We start from the raw sequence: 25,536 nt of genomic DNA on the forward strand, positions 1-25,536 counted from the left end.
GCCATAACACCTCTCGGAGTGCATTAATTTGTGCATAAATTAAAGTGAAACATATTTATATTCATTGAGATACGAACAAACTAAATATTTGAACTTCAGGAGCTGCTGATATCTTTGGACAAATATTGCCTTTTGTGACTAAAATCATATGCACTTGACTTGTATCAGTATGCAATTCATAGTTCTCAATAATTGTGCTATGATAACACATAAACCATCTATAATATATATATATATTAATAATACATTTACTGTAGCTTTAGGCTTTATGCTCCGTTTCCCTTTAAGATTAACATCTCAGAAATTCACAAACGTATAATTGCAGCAATGTTTATGTTAAACATTATCAAGAAAAAAGAGGGTGTTTTAATTGATCCAGATGTGGTTATTGTAGGGCTATAGTATTGCATTGTGAGCCTATTTTGAACATGTTTCATATTTTGTCCATGCCCCTGGCCAATAGTAGAAATGTATCGCAAATATCACAAAGATATGGTGCATTATACAAATTACGATATTTTGGACAGTTATGAAGGCAGCATCTTCTAGGCACAATGATGTAGATCGGAGGATGTGCTACGCATGCGCACTGTCAAAAGAGCAGAATCGTGGCTCCGTTAGCATCCAGAGCTAGCTGACAACACAGTGTGGAGGAAGGCGCTCTGCGCACTGTAGGCAGAAATATATCGGCGACTTCAAATATCCCCAGCTAATCCTTGAGCTAACCATTATCCCTCCATGCTTTGCGGGAGAGGAAGATAACCCTGCACTGCCACCTCAATTAGCCACCATGCAGGACTGATAAGGGAAACTGCGTGTTTTGCGTGAGGAGACTACCTTTCGGGCAAAATCAGTGTCTGTTTGCAATATTGAGAACTGAGTTTCAACCTCGACCAACGTGACCTCGTCTAATAATGAGGTTACCGAGTAACAGACAGTGTGCGATGGAAGGAGATGGAAAGAAGATGGACCAAGCTCCCCCGTTTAGAAACCCTTTTGTGCACGTCTTGAAATTCACCCCCCTGGAAAAGGCAAAGGTAACGTTAACGTACAATTATGTTTGCAGGCAAGTGACGTTCTCCTCTACAGCTATAACTTAGCTTTCTACATGTTGCTGTCGTAGTTTGTAGAACATGAACACTTAAGTGCGGCACCGTGGAGAGGCTGTCACCATTAACTTGGCAGTATTTCCTGAATTACAGGTAGTCAGCTGAGCTAGTCTTAGCTAGCCTACTAACAGTAGCCACATACATGTTGCTTTCTCCCTCCTGTCTTGTTTGGTTGCTGCCTTGCTTAAATACTGCTGGAAAGGGCTGAGCATTTTTTATAAAAAAAAAGGACGGTTAGCCACCGCAACGGCATACATTGTACACATGAGCATGCAACATTAAAATCAACACCTCTCACCCAGGAATGCGTTAGCAATCCATTCAGATGAAATATAGCTATTTTAGTATGGCCGTCTGTCCAGGGTGGGCCTAGCTTGTTGCACTGGTGTCATAGCTAGTATCAGAAACGAGCATTTTGTGCGATACCCTTTCCCGTGAGTTCATGAATGTTTTAAACGTGTTGTAAACACGGTACCGTTTTTCTGTGCATGCCTTTGGTGGCTATCACCGTGCGTCCCACTTAACCAGCAACCAACACGTGTGGATATGGAGGCTGGAGAAAGGGATGAACAACTGACAGTCATGTTACATTCCCCCACCCCTCCCAAAAGTTTGAGCTTATTTATAAGACATATTTTGCCCAGCTGTTGAAGTTAAAACGTTTTTGCAATTGGACGCCTGATTAAAATGTTACAATTTTGCAACATGGAGCAGATATGCAGGCAGTTCAGCTATCTGTCATTCGTGTTGATCATCTGATAGTTATCAGGCTTTCATGCAAAAAGGTGTTCACTTGCAGGCTAAAGCTTCCAGACACAGGTTTGATATATTTTTGTGTTCTTGTGAGCATCACATTATCTTGCTCTCTCAAACTGTCGCTGTTTAGAAATTGGAAGGCACACGTGGGACCTTTTGCTCACCTCATATGATCCCTTGTGACGGCAACATAGGGATTCAGATGAGGTTTAAGAGACAGTTTTAGTTGTTGTCCATGGCCTTAATAAGCTCTGTCTCCCTATTGAACACTATATACTTCTTATCAAGTTTGAGTATGTAGTACATTAACATCAGAGAAAAGTATAATTATAGATGCCAGCATGCATTTTAAAAGTGTTTGATACGAGTGCATTGTTCATGTACTCGTATCACCCGTAGCTGTAAGGGAAAGAAATGCATACATGTATTAAATATTGGCCAAACCAGTTCCCTTATCTTTGTAAAGCTTCCAAATTTGAAATTGGCTTTTGATTGACGTCCAGCAGTGCATATATTGTATTATTTCCTGTGAGCACAAAACAGTTCAACACAAAAATTTCTATGATATTACCTGCCAAAATGGTTACCATAAAGTGTAGTTTATAGGGTATACTATAAAGTATTAGTAAACGGTGTGACATTGGGACACAGCTGTGTGGTATTTTCAGTAACAGAGTTCAGTCCAAGGTTAGAGCCTCAGTTTTATGAATGGCATAGCAGGCATAAGTGAGTATCTTGTTACAAGTAAGAATCGTGACTTAGGGAGGTTCACACACATTGTTTTATTTTTTCTTTCTCGCTCCTTTGACGGAGACGGAAAGGAAAAAAGGTAGAGTGACGGGTGGATCAAAGCCAAGAGAATGGACAGGTTTTCTGGTTTGTCCATTAAGGCTAACACAATAAAATCAAGGAAGTTATCAACGCAGGACTGTTTATTTATCAACACCAATTACACACTTCGAGGGATGTAAAAGCGTGTTCAACGTGCTTCGTGATTAAATATGCAAATTACAGTTACAATAGCAGAATCATGTTTTATTTTGACAACTGTACCAACAAAAAAAAGGCCAAATATGAGACACAACTCCCTAATCCCCTAAAGTGGCATTTAATTGTCATCTTTTTGGTAACAGAGCTTTTTTGCTAAAGCCAAAGTGTGTCATGATATGATAGAAATAAGAAGGCTCTGTCTTATGAAACTGAGCACAATTGTTTTCAGCATGTTGCGCTGGTTTTGTTTCCACATCCGCAGCAACGTGAAAAAGTCAAACTCTGAACTGAAACATTGAAGATATGAGCAGGAAGTGAAAGTTCTGTCCACCAGTTGACCCGCTAACCGACCGATGAACCCACAGAGTGCTTTTATGGATTCACAAAGAAGATGAATTGCTTCATGTACCCCATGTCCGTTGTAAAATGACGGTGCTAAGTGACAGTCACTAAATGGCATGAGATGAGGATTATTTCACCAGCAGTGTCCAAAAGTATCTTTTGCATTTAACAGCCAAGCAGACTGGTAGATTAAAAACGTTCACTGGCCAAGCATATTTTTTACCGGCAAAAATAACAAATTGCCTTTGTTTTCGATATTCTTGTGTTTAAGTACCTTTCACTGTGATAGTATTATGTTTAATGTATCTTAAAGAAGAGGCTGTAGGAAATTTGAGTGTAGAACTGTGTGTTTAGTAGTTATAATAAGTGTTTAATGATTCATATTTGAGAATTCATAATTAGTCATAATCATAAGTGTTTTGGAAATGCATAATTAAGATAAGCATAAAGTGTTTTAGGATTAGTAGCTGAAAGTAGAACTAGAGACATGAAGCTTTTGCCAAAGTTGCAAAAGGCTTAACTTTTATACTGAAGGATTATCATAGGAGTAAGCCATAACAGACAAGGTGTCGTATACAAGTCCTTATGGTGGTGGTGGTGACACCAAAACGTGGTGGAGAATCTCAGCATAGTTTTGGTACAAACATTTACCTGCCAGTGTGGTGGATAGCCGTCAGATTTACTCCTCAACGGGACAATCTGCCCGCATTTGGCGCTTGGCGGATGTCAATATAATTACTGTAATAAAACATGTACAATGTTTTGTTTTGTATGTATTGCATGATTGGCCAGAGATGGATAATACTGTATTGTCTCCAATTTATTTTTATAAGTAAATCAGTTTTGGCTATATTATGTTTGCAATATCCTCGATGTTGCCGACTAGAAAGGATTACAGAAACAGATGAATTTTGTTGGATTAACCCGTTAACCCGTATGCTTGGAGTTGGATCATAAAGCTTTTACCTTTACTGCCTGTAAGAACAGGCTAACGTCCCGAAAGCTTTGAGGCTGGAGATCAACTACAAAGAATCCTGTTTCTAATTAGCCAAATTGGCGTCATTGCTCACAGTGCAGGAGTCTGTGCAGTTGAGGCTTAAATTGCTGGAGACTTTTTTACTAATCTTTGACTTGAAGTTGACCCAAATCTTGGAGCAACTGTGGAGACTTGCAGATTCTCATTAGTAGACTCTATTATAATTCGGTTGCCTGACCTTTAAATCCAAATAAAGATGCTCTTGCAGTTTTGCACCTTGATGAGCTAATTATTTGATCACAGAGTTGATTAGCATGGACCTAACATGAGAACATATTTCAGGGTTTTAGTTGCCGATCTAGGTGCATCAGCAAATATTCCTGTCCCAATCAAGCCTTAAAGCCTACAAGTTGGTAATGTGTCAGAGTGCAAGCTGCTAATGTTTAAGTTGATTTGATTCCCATCTTAGGTTAGACGAGCCTAATTTACAATCTTTGTGTGATTTATTGGGGAACCCCAAAAATACCTAAATCTGTTTAGATCCTGCCAAAGCAGCAATGAGTTAATAGCTTATTCCCACACTGTGAAGAACAGTATTTAACTGTTACAGTAACAAACAAACAAAAAGGTTTCGGGGTTCAGAGGTGGAGAGAAGACTGTTACCGCTGGAGTAATGTATGTTGATTTATCTGGTTATGAAACAGTCTCAGTGTAAAACTGATTCCTCGGAAGATCTGGCTTCCCTGCAGTCGAATCTCCGGCGGGAGGTGGAGAGCTCTGCGCCCGGCAGCAGCGGCTCCTCCTCCTCCGGCCAGGAGCAGCGCTACGCCTCGCTGCTCCGCAGGTCCCAGCTGGGCACACTAACTCCACGCTGCTGGAGGCCCAGGTTGTATTGCTGGGTCCCTTGGAGGAAAGGGAGGCACAGGAGAGCCAGAACCAGGACTTCTCAGGGCAGAATGTCAGACCTTGCTCCAGTAAAATACGAGCTTTTCTAAAGGGAATGTGGTGCTCGGAAACACTGCAGCTTTTGTCCACAGGGACCGCCAAAATACACACAAAATGAAACGCGAACTCAATTGAATCAATTGCAACCTTCCTACAAGTACAATTAACAAACAATTTAACGACTGCAAAGCTGCCAGCTAAACATAGACCCATAAACACAAACTCGTACAACTAACGCATACAAACTTGCACGAGCGTTTTCCACAAGACTGATCCTTTCAGGCCATAACTACAAAACAGGCAACTGTCCCCAGTATGCCTCTCCGGATGAGTTAGCCGCCACTACCTTGCGTGCATTTTCGTAGACACATGCAGCCACTTTCCCAGTTAGTCTCCACCAGATCAATTAGTTTAGCCGTGAGGTTATCAGCTGTGTCTGTCAGGGTTTCCGCCTGGCACAACGTTAGCGCGAGTCCCGAAGTTAGCAACGGCTTAAGCTCACAGGTGGGCTGACTTTAAGCTAGACCTGCTATTCAAGCCTCTCCTGATTTTTGTTTTCTTTCTTATTCTTTTAATAATTGATGGTATCATTCGGTCAAAATTGTTAAGTGTTTGTTTGCATTTTGAAAACGGGAAGCTCATACACATGTCTCTACTACCAATAAAAAGGTTAGTTTGATTGTTTTTCTTTTTATTCACTGTTCCAGTATCAATTTAGTCAAAAGTAACATCAGCTACATGAACTACATTATGCTTAGAAAAAGCAGGATACACTGTTAGTTTAGACAGTCTCTAAACTTTGGTTGCATATCAATAGTTAAAATGTAGACTGGTCTTAACCGTTCAGGGTCTTCTACTTCAGTGCATAGATAATATCAGCAGACCGATAACGTCTAGTTCACAATTGACTGCAATTGCTGCTTTGCATTTCGTCAGTAATGCCAACATAAAGCTCCACTGTTGTTGGGGTCTGACCATATGGCTTCAACATGTGCTGTGAACAAAGATAATCAGGCCTTCCCTTTTGCAAGCAAAGGTTTCATCCTGATTGTGGTTTGATGAGAGCAAACCTCCTCTGAAGGAATTTCACATTTGGGTGTGAATTTCCCCCCCCGCCCAAAAGCTATGGTTCCTGAAGTCACCTGAATGCACCGCTGCAATCTCATTGGCCGAGAGCCAAGACAGCACCAGGACCCCAGTGGTTCAACCACTGTTCTACAAAACTGCCTGCCGCTCACACCTCAAGGCTTTTTCCCTTCGACCGCCGTCGAGCTAGGGAGCACACAAACGCTCTCTTCAGCATGGACCTCAGTCCTGGCTACAGAAGATCCAGCTCTCCCCCCCAAGCATCAAGCTGCCAACGCGGCCTCATCAATCCCTCCGGCAGGAAGACGAGGACGAACCCCCTTTGTCAGCCGATGATTACCGGGGGGTATGAACGACGTACCCCACCGACGTTAACCCACAGGCCTCCCCTCTGCAGCGAGGAGACCTGCATCCGCGCCAGCTCAAACGGCGCGCCGATGTCCAGCCGAGCCTGCATCCACGCCAGCTCAAACGCCGCGCCGATGCCCGCCGAGCCTGCGTCCACTCCAGAGCGAGCCACGCTACTGGGTGCGACCGACTCCTGAACACCGAGCTACTCACAGTCTGCGCCCGCTCCGAGAGCCGCGCTCCCAAGTCAACACTCGAGGACTGATCGATTCCCATCACGGGAACGAGCCCCATCGAACGAAGCTTCTCACAGTAAGATTCATGGTATCTGGGCTTAGCTTAGCATAGCTTATTCATTGATGTGTTATTACTCCCGCATCCTGTTGTGTTAAATCACTGTCTTGTTACACCGTGCCATCGCGCAAACAACGCGGACCACGGACCCCCGCTATATTGTGTATTGCCTGCTGTAACTGCCTGCATTTAGATCCGTCACTGAATGGGAGTTTGTGTATTATCACTGAAAGACTGAACCTATGGTGGCCAGACCTTCGTCTCGCCGACCGAGTTTCGGGGTGATAGGAAACAATGCTCTCATCTCACCGCAGTGATAAGGGTCTGTTTTATTTGGGATTTATTTTCATTTGTTTTATGACACTCCGTGTGATATTCTCTCCTCATTAAATCAGCTCTGTGAGTGAAGTGTGGAATCTCGGCTATCGTACATAGCTGCCGGCAGTTCTACCGACAGCGGCACTTTGTATACGATACGTCCAGGTCTCCCCATTCTCACTACAACTCGGGCCGCACACAGAGCGTGATTCATGACCCCCCCTCCTCTCTCTCTCTCTCTCTCCCTCTCCCTATCCCTCTCTCTCTCTCTCTCTCTCTTCGCTCCCTCCCTCCCTCTCACTAACTCACACACACACAGTCAGCTGCCCCTGGGTAACTGAGTTGACCTCGGTTGCCTCACACACACATATAGCTTTGAGCTAACCTAGCTACCTGCGGAACAGCGATCAGCACATGTAGACACCGGGTCTCCTGTGGCTCTCCGCCATTTTGGGTCTCACGCATGAGAGACGTCACCACGTCCTCACCACGTCACACGTCACTGAGCTGTTCCCTCGCTGCCCCCCCCCTTTTGCTCACCCACACACACACACACACACATACTTGTATACAGACATCCTCATCCATTTTATTCATTCTTTAGTTTAGGCATATAAAATTGTATGATAACGTTTATTGGTTGCAATATTAATTGATTTGATCATTTACTATTTTGATTTAATAAACTGTTATACTTTAAGGAGCAGTCGTCTGTGATTACTTGTGCATATATATATGTGTAATGAAACTATGTAGTAGCCCTGTGTACGAACTTAACCCTTCACTGTCACTGAATGTGTAGTCGCACCCGACTATTGACATTATGAGTGACCACTAATTATGAGACTTAGTTTTATCGTTTGGTTATTGGTCCCTGTTCGCAGGGTGGTGCCCCGTTGTTATTAATAATCATTAATAATTGTTACATACATTAATAATTCTATTGATGTCAAGAATTCAGTTTCTTAAATGCTGATAACTCAAACACGCTCCTTTAGATCCCAACACTGTCAACAAAGAGTAGACCTCTGCTGTTTTTTGTTTTTTTTGATTTACAGTATTGTTACGATATAGGCTCTACTTGGCAGCCATTATACAATTCCCAAGTTGCATAATTCAAGATTAATGTTTATTTTGTTTTCACTCTCACTCTTAAGACTGTGACGAGCCTTATTGCATGACTATATGCCCTGTACAACAAAGGCTGAATTCACTCCAGCTCCTAAAAAGCCTCTCTGCTTTTGTAGCATTGCCTTTATTTTAAATCTTAGTGACATTTATGCATTCTTTGGGTCTGAATAAGTCTTTTAACAAATGCATTATACAGTGGCTCTCAAGCATTCCTGGCAAGGCCCATTTTATCATCGGAAGAAAGTGCCAGTTGTGCAAAACTATACATATAAGGTCTGTATAAAAAGAGAGCTCGGCTATGTATGGCAGACATATATAATTAATTCATATATCTTTAGAGGATCTTGGGGAAAGTAAACAGTTTGGAGTACTATGAAAAGAAAGAGAATCTAGGGTGGTGTGTCACTGCAATAACCGATAAGATTAGAGTTTAATTTAAATTTGCGACTCCCTCACACAACCCAACAAAACAAATATTTAATGTAGATAAGGTTATTTCACAGAGCAGGGTTATGTTTTGGGGAAGGAAAATGTGTAAAAAGTGTTCCTGTAAGGCTTCATCCACACTAATATGTTTTCGTTTTAAAACAAAAAAACGATCTCTGTCCACACTTGCGTTTCAGCATCGTGCAAAATGATTTCAGTCCATACTAGCAAGCCTGAAAATGGATATCACATGACTATTCACGTACACTGGGCATGCGGGTAAAAATTAACACTTACAAATCAAGGTTTACTAGATTATGGGTCAACACATGTCTCAGTCATTTCCTATTCATTTTCTGCTCTTACACTTGTATGTCTGCTGGTGGCTGAAGTCCCTGTCGCACTGGAGAACATGTATGCTTTTGTTCCTTTACAGTTTCTGTGTGGACTTCACAATAGCTGTGCACAACGAAATAAGGGTTAATTAGAAAAGGGAGGTCCCTTTGGTTTTGTGTCCGTCAGCAACGACTGTAATTAGTTATCCATGTTGAATTAACCACTGGGTATCGACAATCAAGGCTGTTTGTTTTCTTCCGTAAAAAGGGTCATGTGATAGGGACGTGACGAATCAGGGAAGGACATGTCGTGACTGCTAAGTTCTAGTCAAGTAGCCAACACGTGCGTTGATATCATCGTTTTCAAACTTCTCCGGTTACGTCGTCCACACTAGGAGGTAACAGAGGACTTTTCAAACGTCTCTGTCCTCGGGAGCATTTTCAACTCATCCGTTTTTGGCACTCTAAAACGCCGGCCTAGTGTGGACGCTCAGTGTAAACATAGCAAAATATATGCGTTTTTAAAATGTAATTGTAGTAGTATGGACATGGCCTAAAACTGTATAATCTCCAACTGATCTCCAAAATGTGCTGCTTACTGTCAGTAGTTAAACAAGCAGGCGTTAAATGTATTGATTTGAATTGACAATACTGTCAGACAAGACCTCTCCCCGGATAAGACTATCCCCTATCTGATAAGTGCAGATCGGCTTCATGCTGCCCAGAAGTGGTTGCTACTAAGACAAATATTGACAGAAGATAAGCGCTGCAATCAAGGAGTCATAAAAAAGCTGTAAACGGTCACCAGTAGACCAAACAAGGTTTTGTTAGAGCCTTTAAGAATGAAGAACAAATGTTTATATGTAACATGTGCATACTTAGGTGGTATACGGGCCATATTGTGACCCAAGACACACCATCTGATTTAGATTGTCTAGTACAGGCCATGCTGCAGGCCTGCTGCCCTCTGTACTGGGTAGGACAGATGGCTTCTTTACATGATGCCAGTTAAACTACTTACACTGTTCTGTTTTTTACTTTACACCAGATGCTTATAGTTAATTGCTTCTCATTGTCTGATGGGCTTTCTGTTATTGTGCTTTGTTAGATATGTAATAAAATCAGCTCTGTTCTCTCATCTTTCCTTCCTAGAAACAGTGTAAACACGCCGGTGTATTTTTAGAGATCGATTGATGCTTTTTGGTTACACAGTTAAAACTTAGCATTTATTGTGAGGCAAATGAAAAAGCCATCGAGTTGGAGTCAATGACAACTTAATACTGCAAAGACTAATGTCAAAGTGTGACTGATAAGACATGTGTATTGTTGAATTTGTTTCTTCAACCCTGTTCTTGTTTTTCTCCATCTCTTACAGATTGCTTTTATGACAGTCACACTGTTCCCCATCCGTCTACTCATAGCTGCATTCATGATGCTGCTGGCCTGGCCTTTTGCCTTCCTGGCCTCAGTAGGGCGCTCCAAGACCACCGTGGAACCCCAGTGCCTCTGGAGGAGGTGGGTGCTTTCTTATGTATTTGTGTGTCTGTTTGTTTGGTGAATTTTAAATGATTTCTTTTGCAGTTTTGCACATTTTTAACTTCCCGATCCTACCTGGTTCTTTTAAAACTTTCATATGACAATGGCTATTATCTGGCCTATTTTAGTGCTGATGCCAGCTACTTAATGGCATTCTACGCAAATCCTCGATCTTGGCCAGGATGTCAATTGGTCTGGTGTGATGACAGTTTAGCTTATGACTTAATTCCAGTGGGGAAGAGGCAGAACAGAGTCAATGGGGTAAAGAATGTTAAAAGTGTTATTTCTAACTCTTAAATGGTGTCGTTTTCACTCGTGCCATGACTCACTGAGCCTATTTATTTGATATCACATATTAATATTAACCCCAGCCCGAATCTTCTATTCCAAAGATATCACGAAATTGGACGTATGCATCTAGAATACTATATGTGTTGGAGATGTTATCCCCATCTGCAGTTGAAAAGTGCCCCTCACGCATGCATTATCTTGTTCCAGACTGGTGGACATAATTCTGAAGATCCTCATGCGGGTCATGTGGTTTGCGGGTGGTTTCCATTGGATGACTGTGAAAGGGCGAAGGGCAATGCCTACAGAAGCCCCGATCCTCACCCTGGCACCCCACTCATCTTACTTTGATGCCATCCCAGTCACGATGACAATGGCTTCCATTGTCATGAAGGCCGAGAGCAAGGATATACCTCTCTGGGGCAGTAAGTGACAAATGCATACAAGTATAATATTACTGTCATTGTTACCTCTATGAATATGACTTATGTTGTGAGTGAATAATAAGATAATAATAATAATAAGATTATCCAATCTGAAAAAAGAAGATCTGACTTTCACGACAGCATCACAAAATTTGAGAATCTCTATGCATATACACCGGTATAACCGAAACTTGTTCAGCCACATATGGGTTCCAGGGAAGGTTAAGTATATACAGTATGCAGTTAATTCTGGAAATCATTAAGACTTTTCAACCTTCTACAATGTTACATAGTCCTAATGATATTGTTAAAACCATCCATAGCATGAGGAAGCATAAATCAAACATTCTTCTCCGGGTTATCACAAGAAAATAACTCCTTCTAACTCATAACATTGTTAAAATGCTATGGATCTAATAATCCTGGACATAAGACATCATTGCCAATTCATTCTTTTATTTTACATTATTGACAGAATTGTTAGCTGGCCCACTTTTAAACCTGAACCAGAAATGGCCTTGCTCAGTCAGTTCCAGATCCTATTAACTAGATTGCAAGTTCACTTACCTGTGTAGTTGCCAGGTAAGGCATTTGATCTTATGCCCCTGGCAGCTGGACATGCAGTGAAAGGCCTAGCTGTGTGTTATTTCAGCCTTCCTTTCTCCTCCTGCTCTGCCTACTAAGTCAGTAATTGGCCACCTATTTATCTCCAGGCTGAGTGAACCTTGCCACGTTACCGCAGCCTTACTTGCTTGCATTACAGGATTAAAACCATATTTGGACGTATTTGCTCATAGGCTTGTTGTCTATTTTGTCAACATGATGTTTTGAATAAACCAAAGTTGCATAAACAATGGATACATCTTCAGGAGTCAATAGTAGTATTATTTTTGGTTGAAAGGTGTAGTTCGACTAGTCACATTGGCCTTGCAGTCGGAACCAGGCCCCAATGATTGGTCAAGCAAGTGGAATCCAGAATAAGCATTAAGACCTGATCAGCCACAGTGACGTGTAGTGTCTCTCAGGGTACCAGCTAGAGCCCTAATCCCTTCCTTTCGGCAGACGGCTCACAGTTGGAATCGATTTCTTCTTTCCATGGCCTAACTCTCTCTTTCTTAATTTTTATGTTTGACTCTCAATAACTTGTTGTGGATCTCTCTTTCTATTTGACTCTCTGCCTCAGGGCTACCAGAAACATTGCTTTTCTAATTATTGTATGTATTGTTAAAGATGGAATGTACGAGAAAATGCTTCTTGAATTAAAATAAAACTTTTGCAAATCTACCTTGAATATTCAAACCCAGTCTTTGTCAGATTAGTTCCTCTTTTATTTCCTTGTAAATGATGCCTTCGTACTTTATCAATGCTTAACAGATGCCCTCAATCTTTGCCCTGCAAATTGTACACTATGCAAATACATTACACCAGGAGTTTTCCTCTTATACTGCATGGAGTTTGTGTTCGTTGCATTACTCTGTCTGACCTTTTTAAGAAGGAAGTGGTATAGTGGTGGGTGTGCTAATGCTTGTGTTTGGTTATTTCACTCGCAACAGTCATAGTTAGAAATCAGGTTGTAAAATAGTCTTCTCCGACCTTCTGAGGCAAATACAGTTTGGCTGCGTGGTAACAATAGATACAACAAAATGCATCACTTCATACAGCGCATTAACAAGGCAAGTAAGTAAATTGAAGCAACTGCAGTAAGCACTGACCACTTCTTTTTTTCAAAGTTTTTAATAATTTAAAGAGATAAGAGTCTTAACTTAAATCTTTGTCTGGGACCGAAGGCGGAATAACTTCTGTACTCATAGAAGGCAGTTTAAACTGAAGCTATTTGTGCAACCTAAGAGTATGACTGCTTTGCAAAAGTAATAACTTCCAGCTTAAGAAAGTGGGAAATTTGTCTGCGATGCTCTTATAGATATAAGATATAGACTGTACCAGCGATTTAACCTACGCAAAGGGAGGGATGACCATCCTACCATGTCCTATAACGGGTCGGCAACCTTTTCTATCCAAAGAGCCATTTTGCCCTATTTTCCACCAAATAAAATTTGTCTGGAGCCGCAAAAGTGTGGAAATTGAGCCTGTTCCACAGCGAGGAGGCCTGACCACGTGTCCAGCTGCTTTGTACAGTCGACACGCTGCAACAATAAATCGACCAAAACTGGTTTACAATTAAAAGGAATTTAATCCCACTGATGCAAGTACGATTACAGTTACACAATGGAGTAAATTACTCCTAAGAAATATTACAATATTAACCCACTTTGGAAAAAACTACCTCTGGTCCCAGGACACAGTGTCCCAGGACAACCACACGCTAAAAGAGGCAGAAAAACACTTTCTATCTCCCGCCCTCATATCCGTTCGCAACTCCTCCCCTTCCGTCTTTCCCAATATCCATTAGCTAACTTCCCTGTGCACTTCTGTAAACGCCTGTCTTCAAGTCTCTCTTTCCCTGAGTTCCTAACACATTCAATGACTGTCAGTTATTGCTTAATCCCTTCTATGATAATCCTTCAGTATAAAAGTTAAACTTCTGCAACTTTGGCAGAAGCTTCATGTCTTATTAGCTACTAATCCTAAAACACTTTATGCTTATCTTACTATGCATTTCCAAAACACTTATGATTATGACTAATTATTAATTATGAATTGTTAAAGACTTTTATTATATCTACTAGACACACAGTTCTCCGCTCAAATTTCTTACAAAAGCTATTTGATATCACAGCTTATAAAGTTGTATATATAGTTATATTATATAAACAAAAACTATAGTTTGTTGTATTTATGAAAATATAGAATAAGAATAAAGACAATTCTTGACATTTTTTTTGCAATTTTACCTGTTATAACAATATCAAACTCTTATGAAGAGGAGTTTGCTGTAGCAGCTGAGGAATCGCTCTTTTTCACTCATCTCCAGCGTGACACTTCAGCACATGCTGTGTGTTTGTTCTGGAAGCATACAGGAAATGAAGACGTCCACGCAGAATTAAACTCTATTTTCCTCCGTGACTTTTCTTTTTTTGGATTTGTCCATTGATAGTTTACCGGGGCGGGGGTCTGAAAATCATGTTTAGCCATCTGCAAGGAAAAGTGCTTGACAGGGGTAGAGGATTTAACATATAAGATTCTGTTCATTCTTGCTTATAAATTATATTCTCTCTGAACACGTTTCTCTTTTTGGAGAGTCATGTGAGATAACTTATTTGATCAGCGCAATTTGCCTGCTCTTCTTTCTATTTCCTCGTCTTAGCCCCGTGTGTCACGGTGTGTGTAAACCTCGCTTGAATCAGGAAACTTGTCAGAATACCCGTATTTGGTTGGCTGAGCTGCATCACGTGATGTGATTTGCAATGCATTGGTTGGTGTGTTTCCTGCACCGCCGAACAAGTGCCGTAACGGCTGAATAAGAGGCGCCGGTTAAAATTTCAACTTGGTGCCCAATATGTATAATTCCGAATTATCTATCGGTTTTTAGTTCCTGGGTCCGGATCCGGTGCGCCAGTTGGGGACCTCAGGGAGCCGCAACAGAGAGGCTAAAGAGCCGCAGGCTGCCGACCCCTGTCCTATAAGGTACAATGATGGGTCCTGAAGCTAGAATTAGCGACGTAATTTAGGGCTGAGTGATACAGGGGGGTCGTTCTGCAGGTTCTAAAAGGCCCTCTCAGCACTGGAGGCACATGCGCACATGACTGTCATCTGCATACAGATTGTACTTGCAGAATCTAAACTTTTCACAAATGTCAAATGAACACCATCATAGTGGTAGATGATGGAAAGAGGAGCAATGCTCTTATTCCTGGCTAGCTTTTCTTAGCCGGTACAGTGAAGTGTTTGTACAGATATAGCCTGTATTACCAGGTTACATGAAAAGGTCTGGCTGAGGTTTTGCAAATTTTGCAAATTCCAGTTAAAACCAGATTTAAGAGCTCCTCCTTCTCCCTCAGCTAAAACACTAAATGCCTATAATGCAGAAAAGCTTTAGTTGCTTAGCTATCAAAAGGAAAAAAAAAAAAATGAAGGTTTCTGTATTCATTTGCATTTTCTCTACTCTGTGTCTGCTTTCTTGCTTCTAGCTTTGATAAAGTACATCAGGCCAGTGTTTGTTTCACGGTCAGACCAGGACTCCAGAAAGAATACTGTGGAGGAGATCAAACGCAGAGCCCACTCTGGAGGGGAATGGCCTCAGGTAAAGAGATGGACATTCTTCTGCACACATGTGAATGTGGTTGTGGGCACACGTACGCGTAACAGGAACAGATTTTAACATGAATAGACTTTATTTCAATCTTGACCAAACAGCGGATAGTAATACCAAAAAATCATCTATTATGATTTGCTGATACATTGGGTTTGTTGTAAAAAGCATTGTGTCTGTACAAAACACCCTTAAGGTTACAACTCTAGCCCCGGTTTTCTGATAGCATGCGTAAGGTATGGGGGGGGCATAAAAGACCTTGACATCCCTGACAAGTACAAAGCTACAGACAACAGACAAATGGACATTGTTCCATTAAAATCCAGCATTGCAGAAAACAATGTGAGAACTAACTGCACATCTGAGTTGTTGCAACTTGCAATATAGTGCAAGCTAATGCACGTATGTATGCTTTGTACCATTCTATGAAGGATATGGCTCGTGATTTTTGTAATTTGAAAACCATTCCTTCTTTCCTACAGATAATGATTTTTCCAGAGGGAACGTGCACTAATAGATCCTGCCTAATCACCTTTAAGCCAGGTAAAGCTTTCCCCTCGTCATTTTTCTTCTCATTCAGCTTTCTTCTCTCTTTCTTTGAAGTCATGCTTGCAGCTTGCTAGCATGCACTGACATTTCATACTCAACCTAGTGGGAATATTAATTTAGCTTTAAGTGCGATGTGTGGTCGTGTCATCGAGCAATAAGAACTAAAATCCTAGTCTGCGTTCCAAAGGTTTGAATTATGATGTAAAAGTTTTAAGTTAACCTTACTTTACATTTTAATAGATTTTCTGTAAAGAAGAACTCTCATAAGATATACAAATGTCTAACAGGAAAGAAATAGGGTTGGGTGATTGGCTGTAGCTAAAGCTGATGGACTTTATTTGGTAGATGTTTGAATAACCAAATAAGTGCATTGGTTACACTGGTGTTTCTCACAGTCAAATTTCATTGAGTCCACCTTTTCAAATGTGCAAATTCTAATTTGTGTGCTCTTGTCAAAGTGAAATAAATCCTTTGTCTTTTTTACTCTTGCAGGGGCCTTCATCCCAGCTGTACCAGTGCAGCCTGTGGTGATTCGTTACCCGAATAAACTGGTGAGATTGTTCATGGATATGTTAGTAACACAGCAAAAAAATCTGGAACTTAATAACAAAATGTTAGGGGGCGGATTGTCAGAGACTCCCGACCTATCTCCTTATTCACAGCTTAACTGTGTGATGAAATGCAAACTTTATTAGTTTAACCTCAGTTTCCCTGACTCCAAAAGACTTCACCTTCAGAAGGACCCCGCGCAGATCGTTTTGATTGGAATTACATTCGATGAACAGAAGACTGTAGACGATCTACAAGTATTAACAATTTAATAAGTCAAGCATCAAAGCATAAACAACATCGATCTATGGTTTCACAAAACACAAGAATTGATTAAGTATCCCTAGCAATGGTGTTTTGTGAGCCCCGTTCTATCATTTCCCCGTTTCTTTATTCATTCTCATGAGGAGTTGACCTTGTCCTGCACAGGGATGCGTTATCTTCACACTGTGGGGGCTGAATCTCACCCCATCGGGAGGAGGCCAGCACACTTGTGTCCAGCTGCTTCCTACAGTGGACGCGCTGCAATAATAAATCTACCAAGACTGGTTTACAATTAAAAGGAATTTAATCCCACTGATGCAAGTACGATTACAGTTTTACAATGGAGTACATTACTCCTATGAAATATTACAATATTACCCCACTTTGGAAAAAAATCTCCTCTGGTCCCATGAGACACAGCAGTCTCTCGGAACCACACGCTAAAAGAGACAGAGAAAAACACTTCCTATCCCCGCCCTCATATCCGTCCGAAACTCCTCCCCTTCCGTTTATCCCAATTCCTATTGGCTAACTTCCAGGAGTGTATTTGCCTGTCTGCCTTTCTGTCCCTGAGTTTACTAACACATTCAATGACTGTCAGTTGTTGTTTAATCCCTCTATGATAAACATTCCATATAATAGATAAGACTTTGCAACTTTTGGCAAAAGCTACATGTCTCAAATTCTACTGTTAGCTACTAATCCTAGAACACTTTATGCTTATCTTAATTATGCATTTCCAAAACACATATGATTATGACTAATTATGAATCATGAAACACTTTTATTATATCTACTGAACACACAGTTCTATGCTCAAATTTCTTACAACACACACACACGCCAGGGTTGAGGCTACTGTGTGTGGGAGTCCAGTCGTTCTCAGGGATGGCGAAGGTGCTGTTCCTACAGGTTGCTACACAATATCTCACGGACTAACCCGCTTCACAACACATCTAGTTACGAGTTTAAACCACCTGTGTGTCAGAGCGTCTTCTTTGTATGGGAAGCGCGTGAGTGCCTCACCCGGAGATTCAAACCTTTACTCTATGACACACGCAACACTATTGCAAATGAGCACACACATAATACTTATACATTTAATGCCTGTAAATACCGTTAGCATATTTCTACAATAGTATCCACGAAGGAGAAAATGTTCTGCATAATGGAGAAAGATCAGCGAAGTCAGCAGAGTCACACAGGGTACTTTGAGATCCCCCTTCAGTCAACACTTGGTGTCATGGTCATACTTTGTCATTTTTTGTAGCTCTTAGGTTCGGGTTGGAGAGCGATAGTGTTCAAATATGGGGAAAGCGGTGCACATTTTCAGACTTTGTCTCTCCTGGAAGGCTTTCATAGTGTTGCACTTGGTTGTTCATGGGAAAAGTGACAAATAAACAACAGCCAGTGAACGTAGTTCAAACCCTGGCTCCTTTCTCAGCGTCACACATCGTGATTTGGTTATTACTGTCTGTTTTTGAGATCGCCTCACGCAGACGGTGGCTGTTGGTAAATATGCTGAATTTGCCCTGTTGAAGTTCTGGATGGTCACTTGAGGCTGAGTTTGTCCTGGTATTCCGTGTCGAATGATGGACTCTTGGTTACAAAATGTTTGGCAGACCAAAGAGGCTGATTCAGTTGCAGTCATTTCAGTCAGAATTCAGTGAAGTGTACAGAGCCACTTTCTGATAGCTTCACTGGGAATCTGGTTAATCATGATATGACTTAGAAGGCAAGTCCAATGCATTGCTCAGGCTTGTTAGTGAGGCTGTGGAGACCCAACTGAGGACATTGTGAGAAGGACATTGTTTTGGGGATCTCCGTTTTTACTGAATGAGGAAGTGCTTTGTTGTTCTGCTTTGAGGTCAGTTGCAGAAATCACAAATGTGATTGCAAACCTTCAGTTTAGGCTATTGCAATCAATAGTTACATAGTTAACACATATATTTAAGTATAAAAGTGCTAAGTCACCGTTGGAATGCACTACAATGAATCCAGTATTCCCCACTTTTTGCTTTAACCTGGTTTCAGAAACATCAATGGAAATTGGAAAGTAGGTATTTTAACCTGAACACTTGGCAATGTCAACCCAGAGCTGTGATTTTAAATGTCCAAATGTGTATTCAGAATAATCTCTACATTTTATACACTTACAAATATGCTAAAACTGGTGTACATGTTCTATCGAAGGTGGCTGAGGAATTTCAACCACTGTATTTAAGCAAGTGCATGTATTTCCTGTCTTACACTGTTCTCTGGTTTTTGATGTGCAAATAAGAATGCAAGCTTTGTCCTCCTCTTTAGTGCAAGAAAAGCTACAGCAAGGAAATTAACAATTGGTCAAAATAATACACCTGGGAAATATTTTACTAATGGTGTCCTTGTTTCATTTATGTATTACAGGACTCAATCACATGGACTTGGCAAGGGCCTGGAGCGTAAGTACACGATTTCTTCATTTCATATGTGGTGTGCCTCAGTTTCTACGAACTCATAGTTATGGCTGGAGGAAAGAGACTGCCCTCATTATCAGCCTCTGTAAGGCAAGGCAAGTTTATTTGTATAGCACATTTCAACAACAAGGTAATTCAAAGTGCTTCACATGAAACCATTAAAAGCATAAAGGCAAAAGTAAAGGAGATTTAAAACATACATTGAAACAATAATCGATGTCTCCCTGAGACATTACGCTGCACGCAATCAACCATACACTGCCGCAATTCTGCAATTACTCGCACACAAACCACGTCTGGAAAAGATCTCTGCCGATCTGCATTTTATAGTGTACGCCTTGCACGAACTCGGTCCCGGAGGAAATGGCGATATATTGTGCAGTCCTTTTAAAACCATTAAAAGCATCAAAACATAAGGCAAAAGAAAAGGAGATTTAACAGCAATTAAGAACAGTGTAAGAAATAAAATACAGTAGTGAAATGCAGAAATGCAGGAAATTGATTAATATATCAATTGAATGTGGTTCAATTAAAGGCAGCAGCAAACAGAAAAGTCTTCAATCTTGATTTAAATGAGCTGAGGGTCTCAGCAGACCTGCAGCTTTCTGGGACTTTGTTCCAGATATGTGGAGCAGAAAAACTGAACGCTGCTTCTCCATGTTTAGTTCTGACTCTGGGAACAGAAAGTAGACCGGTCCCAGACGACCTGAGGGGTCGGGATGGTTCATAAGGTAGCAGCAGATCAGAGATGTATTTTGGCCCTAAACCATTCAGTGCTTTGTAAACCAACAGTAGGATTTTAAAGTAAATTCTTTGTTGGACAGGAAGCCAGTGCAAAGACATCAGAACTGGGGTGATATGATCCACCCTCCTGGTCTTAGTGAGGACTCGAGCTGCAGCGTTCTGAATCAGCTGCAGCTTTCTGACAGACTTTTTACAGAGACCTGTAAACACACCGTTACAGTAGTCCAGTCTGCTGAAGATAAATGCGTGGACAAGTTTTTCCAAATCCTGTTGAGACATAAGTCCTCTAATCCTTGATATATTCTTCAGGTGATAGTAGGCTGATTTTGTAATTGTCTTGATATGGCTGTTCAGGTTGAGGTCTGAATCCATAACTACAACTAGATTTCTGGCTTGGTTTGTGGGTTTTAACATCAGTGATGGAAGCTGAGTGGTGATTTTCAATTGTTCGTCATTGGTACCAAAAACAATTACTTCTGTTTTATCTTTGTTTAATTGAAGAAAATTCTGGCACATCCAGTTGTTGGTTTGTTCAATGCAGTTATCCAGCCCTTGTATGGGATTATAGTCCCCTGGTGACATAGTTATGTAGATTTGTGTGTCATCTGCATAATTATGATAATACACTTTGTTGTTTTCCATAATCTGAGCTAGTGGAAGCATGTAGATGTTGAACAGAAGAGGCCCCAGTATTGAACCTTTGGGAACACCACATGTCATTTTAGTCAGCTCCGATGTGTAATGAGCCACAGACACAAAGTATTCTCGGCCCTTCAAGTAGGATTCAAACCAGTTAAGTGCTGTGCCAGAGAGTCCCACCCAGATGTTTTGTCTTTCTAGGAGTATGGCATGGTTGACGTGTCGAATGCGGCACTGAGATCTAGTAACACTAAGACTGAACTTCTGCCATTGTCTATGTTTAAGTGGATGTCGTTGAAAACCTTAACAAGAGCAGTTTCAGTGCTGTGGTGCTGTCGAAAGCCTGACTGGAAAACATCAAAGCAGTTATTTACGGCCAAGAAGTTGGTCAGCTGTTGGAAAACCGCTTTTCAATTATTTTACTTATAAATGGGAGGTTTGATATTGGCCTATAATTTTTCATCGTTGCGGAGTCTAAACTAACCTTCTTTAGGAGTGGTTTAATAACTGCAGTTTTTAGGGCTTGTGGGAAGACACCTGAGAGAAGGGATGTGTTTACAATTTGTAAGAGATCAGTGGTCATGCAGTTTGAAATATTTTTGAAAAAGTGTGTTGGTAGAATATCCAAGCAGCAGGAGGATGACTTCAGATGTAGTATAATGTCTTCTAGGCTTCTACGGTTGATTGAATGAAATTGTGTCATGATATTTGAATGGATGTTATTCAGAGATCGTGACAACACATATCCTGTGGTTGGTGTGGAGGCACTGACTGCTTGTCTAATTTTCTGAATTTTGTCAGTAAAAAAGGAGGCAAATTGATTGCATGCCCAGGTGGATTGGAGTTCAGCAGCTACCGACACTGGAGGGTTTGTTAGCCTGTCGACGGTAGCAAATAAGGCGCGTGTATTGTTCTTGTTTTTGGTTATGATCTCAGAGAAGAATGACTGCCTTGCATTTCTAAGTTCCAAATTATAATTGCGAAGTCTCTCTTTATAGATGTCACAGTGAACCTGCAGATTAGTTTTTCGCCACCTGCGCTCAGCTTTCCGACTCTCTCGTTTCTCTATTCTGACCAGCGTAGCATTTCTCCAAGGAGATCTTTGCTTCCCCGAGACAACCTTCACTTTAGTGGGTGCAATGGCATCAATAATATTTTTAACTTTAAAATTGAAGCCATCTACAAGCTCATTGACTGAGAGGCAAGAGAGGGCTGGTGTGGAGGAGAACTTCTGAATAAATAGTTCACTGGTGTTTTCAGAGATGTAACGCTTTGTCACAACCTTGGTTTGGACATTTGTGTGCAAGGAGATTGCACTCTCAAAGAAAACAGAAATGATCAGAGAGTGCTACATCAGTCACAGCAACCTTGGAAATGTTTACACCTTTGGTGATGATTAGGTCCAGAGTATGCCCCCTGTTGTGGGTGGGTCCTGTCACATGCTGAGTCAGATCACAGTTATTAAGGACACCACATAGTTGTATGTGAGCTGTAGCATCCTCAGAATACTATGTACTGTTCTGGTTTCGCTTCCATGATTATGGTGGCTCTTTGAATGCAGTCAGCTGTCTTCCCAGGTCACCTGAGCAGAGCTGTACGTTTGAATAAATCTTTAAAAGATACTCAGACATTCTCTGTCACTCACCACTTTCAAAACTGCACTTAAAACCCACCTAATTCAATCTGCTTGATGCCTGTGATGCTATATGTATGTTTTTGTTTTGTTTATTACTGTATGTCATCTCTCTGCCTTGTTTATATATTTTTTGCTTTTATTGTTTCTGTCTTTACCATATACGGTGCCTTTTGAGTATCTTTTTAAAGTGGGTTGGGGTTATACAAATAAAATGTATTATTATGCCTGTCAGTGCAAATAAGAGGCGGAATGAGGCGGTGCTTTGCAGAATGCAGGTGGGGGAAGAAAAGAAAATCTGCTAAATGTCTGGCGCACTGGTGCAACCAATTAAAATGTTTAGTCGCACTTGACAGATTTTCTTGTCCAAAAATGTTGAAGGAAAATGACATTTCCTTCTAAACAGTTTAGGAGGAACACCACATTTACATATGTATTGATACCTAAATTGATCCATATGTGAAAAGCTGTGACAAGCATACTCTAAAAGATTGGTGCATATAAACATGGCAGTTTGGGTTTTAAAAGTAATTAATTAAAGATACGAATAATTATAAAACTGTTTAATCTAAATCTAAATCTTCCTATGATTTATTGTATGATGGCAAAAACATTAATGAAATTTCTGGAAAAAGTGAAGCGGTCCATTTTAAACGCACTGTATATTCTCAGTGTTACATCATTTGCCTCATGGACATGTTCCCCAATCAAGGCTCTTTGTTTCTGTAGATGTGTATTCTTGACGATGATGTCTTGTTGTTATCCAGGTTTGAAATCTTGTGGCTGACTCTCTGCCAGTTGCACAATGAGTTTGTAGTCGAGGTGAGTGTGAAGTTCCCTCTCCATACTTTACTTATTATTGTCGCTGTAGATGATGACATATTTGGTCACGATGCAATTGTAGTATTCCAAATGTTTGAATGTGTGCTGTGTGAAAGGATGCTCCTGTTGATTCCATCCTGTTCTTTCTTTTTAAAATCTATAGCATATGCAACAGTACAGACACTACAGACTTGTTTCTCTTTTCCTTCTTTCATGAATGTTGAATTTAATGCAAGGGGATACATTGTTCTTTCATTTGTCCACAATAAATGGAATATTTGTTTTGATGATTGTATACATATAATAAAATATAAATTAATCATCCCCATTTCTCTCTGCAGTTCCTTCCCATCTACACACCCTCACAGGAGGAGAAAAAGAACCCTGCTCTCTTTGCTGTCAACGTGAGACGTGTCATGGCTAAGTGAGTTAATTGCGCGTATGATATTTGGCAGTTCTTCCGTCTGAATGTACAAAAAGCAAAGTAAAACGTATCCAGTAATAACTCTTCACTAACTCTATCGCTGCTGTTTGTGATGGCGGTTTTTTACATCACGTACTTATTCCACATATTTGTCAGTTGTGTCTAAACAGAGAGCAAGAGAGACTAGAAGAGACACAAAGTGCAGAGCAGCAGAATCAATTGTTGACCATCACGTAGAGACAGCTTCAAATCAAACCTGTGATCAGATGCTGCTTCAAGCAGTCGATGATCGGCCCCATATCCTGATCGGAGGATTTTGCACCAACCAACATTGGCATCCTCCTAAACTGTCTTATACAGTGCTAAGGTTGCACAGGCTTGCTACCTGTGTTATCATTCTCACCCACGCTCTGTGCTTCACTACTTGAGGCTAGGGATGGGAAATGTAAGTTCTACAGATGGACAAAAACAATAAACTATAAACTAGTGCTGGGTAAGTTAACGCGTTAATTCTGCGTTCACGCATTCATTAATTAACGCCGACAATTATTGTATCGCGCATTTTTTTAATAAAAAAAAAAAAATCTTTTTTTTATTTATTTTTTTTAACTGAAAGACAAGAGACAATACATATACATAACAACAAGAGGATGGCAAGAACAGTGGGATAAAAGCCAGCAAACATCCTATAGTCAGACTGTCTCATGTTTATCGTTTAGTATTAGAGATATGATGTCCCTTCAGGGTTGCCGTAGAGAAAAGGCGACTTCCGCTGCTCTCCCTGGAGACTACTGGACATCGCTGCGGTAAAGTCAGCAGACGCTCAGATCTCTGTGGTCAACTCAGCAGACACTTACATGTTAGTGCACCTATATGCTGAAATTCACGGTAAACGCATTTAAACGGCACAGATCGGGAGCGAGCGAAGGACTTTGAAAGTTAACGGAAACGTGAGACAACATCCGGTTTCTTCAGACGAACATCCGGTTTTCAGAATAAGATGCCAACAAAGTATGAATTATATTCACATTAAGTATGAAACATGCTACCTGCATCTCGTGAACCAAATGTTATTGCCCTTTTGTTCATATAGCAGTATTTTTAAAATAAAAGTGCGCAATACACTACTTTATAATTCACTGATAATTATAATTTAACTTTGCCATAACAATGCGATTAATTGCAAAAAATCCATGCGATTAATCGCGATTAAATATTTGAATCGTTGCCCAGCACTACTATAAACATTACTCTCAACATCTAAGGAACCATATTGGCTCCAACATTGGCCTTCATGAGCCTTCAGCAAAGTTTGTATTGATTTGCACATACTGATGTCCCGTCATTGTCTCCTCTGTGCCATGCTCAGAGCCCTGGGGGTACCCATCACAGATTACTCATTTGAAGACTGCCAGCTGGCCATGGCAGATGGCCAGCTGAGACTGCCGGTCGACACCTGTCTGCTGGAGTTTGCTAAGCTCGTCAGGAGACTGGGGTGAGTCACTCAAACCTTCCAATGCAATGCTCCCATCAAAGAGAACCAGGTATGGGGTAAAAAGGTGAGACCGTGGCAAAGTACTCATCAAACGCCACAGGGACCCAGAGTCAATTTGTGCGGGCATGGTTTGGATTCCAGCTAACGCAACTGGTCGTATGCACAGGTGGTGAAGGCAGTTTGGGATTGTGTCCTTGTTGCTGCACTATTAACTTCCATTTGTTGGTCAGGTTGCCTGCACAGTATAAGATCTGGAGGGGGATAATGGCCACACATGGTTTGGGTTCTTGGTGAAACTCCTCTCTGGCAAGTGAAAAGAAGCATCTGGCAGCACTATGTTTATTAGTGGAGGCACATGACTGTCTACTCCCTCCCCAGTCCAACACTTGGCAGTGACAAGGACCACTGACGGTGCAGGGAAGAGAAAAGGAGCATAAGGATAGAAA

General features: G+C 41.0%; 1 protein-coding gene across 2 annotated transcripts in view; it reads left to right on the forward strand.

The window, feature by feature from the left end:
- The first annotated feature begins 653 nt into the window (after positions 1-653).
- The window catches only part of LOC306781980 (lysophosphatidylcholine acyltransferase 1), a 30,582-nt gene continuing 5,699 nt past the window's right edge, over positions 654-25,536 (forward strand). For both annotated transcript variants that reach the window (XM_079275114.1, XM_079275115.1), the window contains exons 1-10: positions 654-1,037; positions 10,432-10,571; positions 11,091-11,305; positions 15,394-15,506; positions 15,998-16,058; positions 16,557-16,615; positions 19,284-19,318; positions 23,117-23,171; positions 23,513-23,595; positions 24,965-25,090. In XM_079275114.1, the coding sequence (XP_079131240.1) occupies positions 915-1,037; positions 10,432-10,571; positions 11,091-11,305; positions 15,394-15,506; positions 15,998-16,058; positions 16,557-16,615; positions 19,284-19,318; positions 23,117-23,171; positions 23,513-23,595; positions 24,965-25,090 (1,010 nt within the window). In that variant the 5' untranslated portion in view covers positions 654-914. The remainder of the gene's footprint in view (positions 1,038-10,431; positions 10,572-11,090; positions 11,306-15,393; positions 15,507-15,997; positions 16,059-16,556; positions 16,616-19,283; positions 19,319-23,116; positions 23,172-23,512; positions 23,596-24,964; positions 25,091-25,536) is intronic.

This window comes from Melanostigma gelatinosum, assembly GCF_949748355.1.
Source record: "Melanostigma gelatinosum genome assembly, chromosome: 9".
Taxonomy (NCBI): domain Eukaryota; kingdom Metazoa; phylum Chordata; class Actinopteri; order Perciformes; family Zoarcidae; genus Melanostigma; species Melanostigma gelatinosum.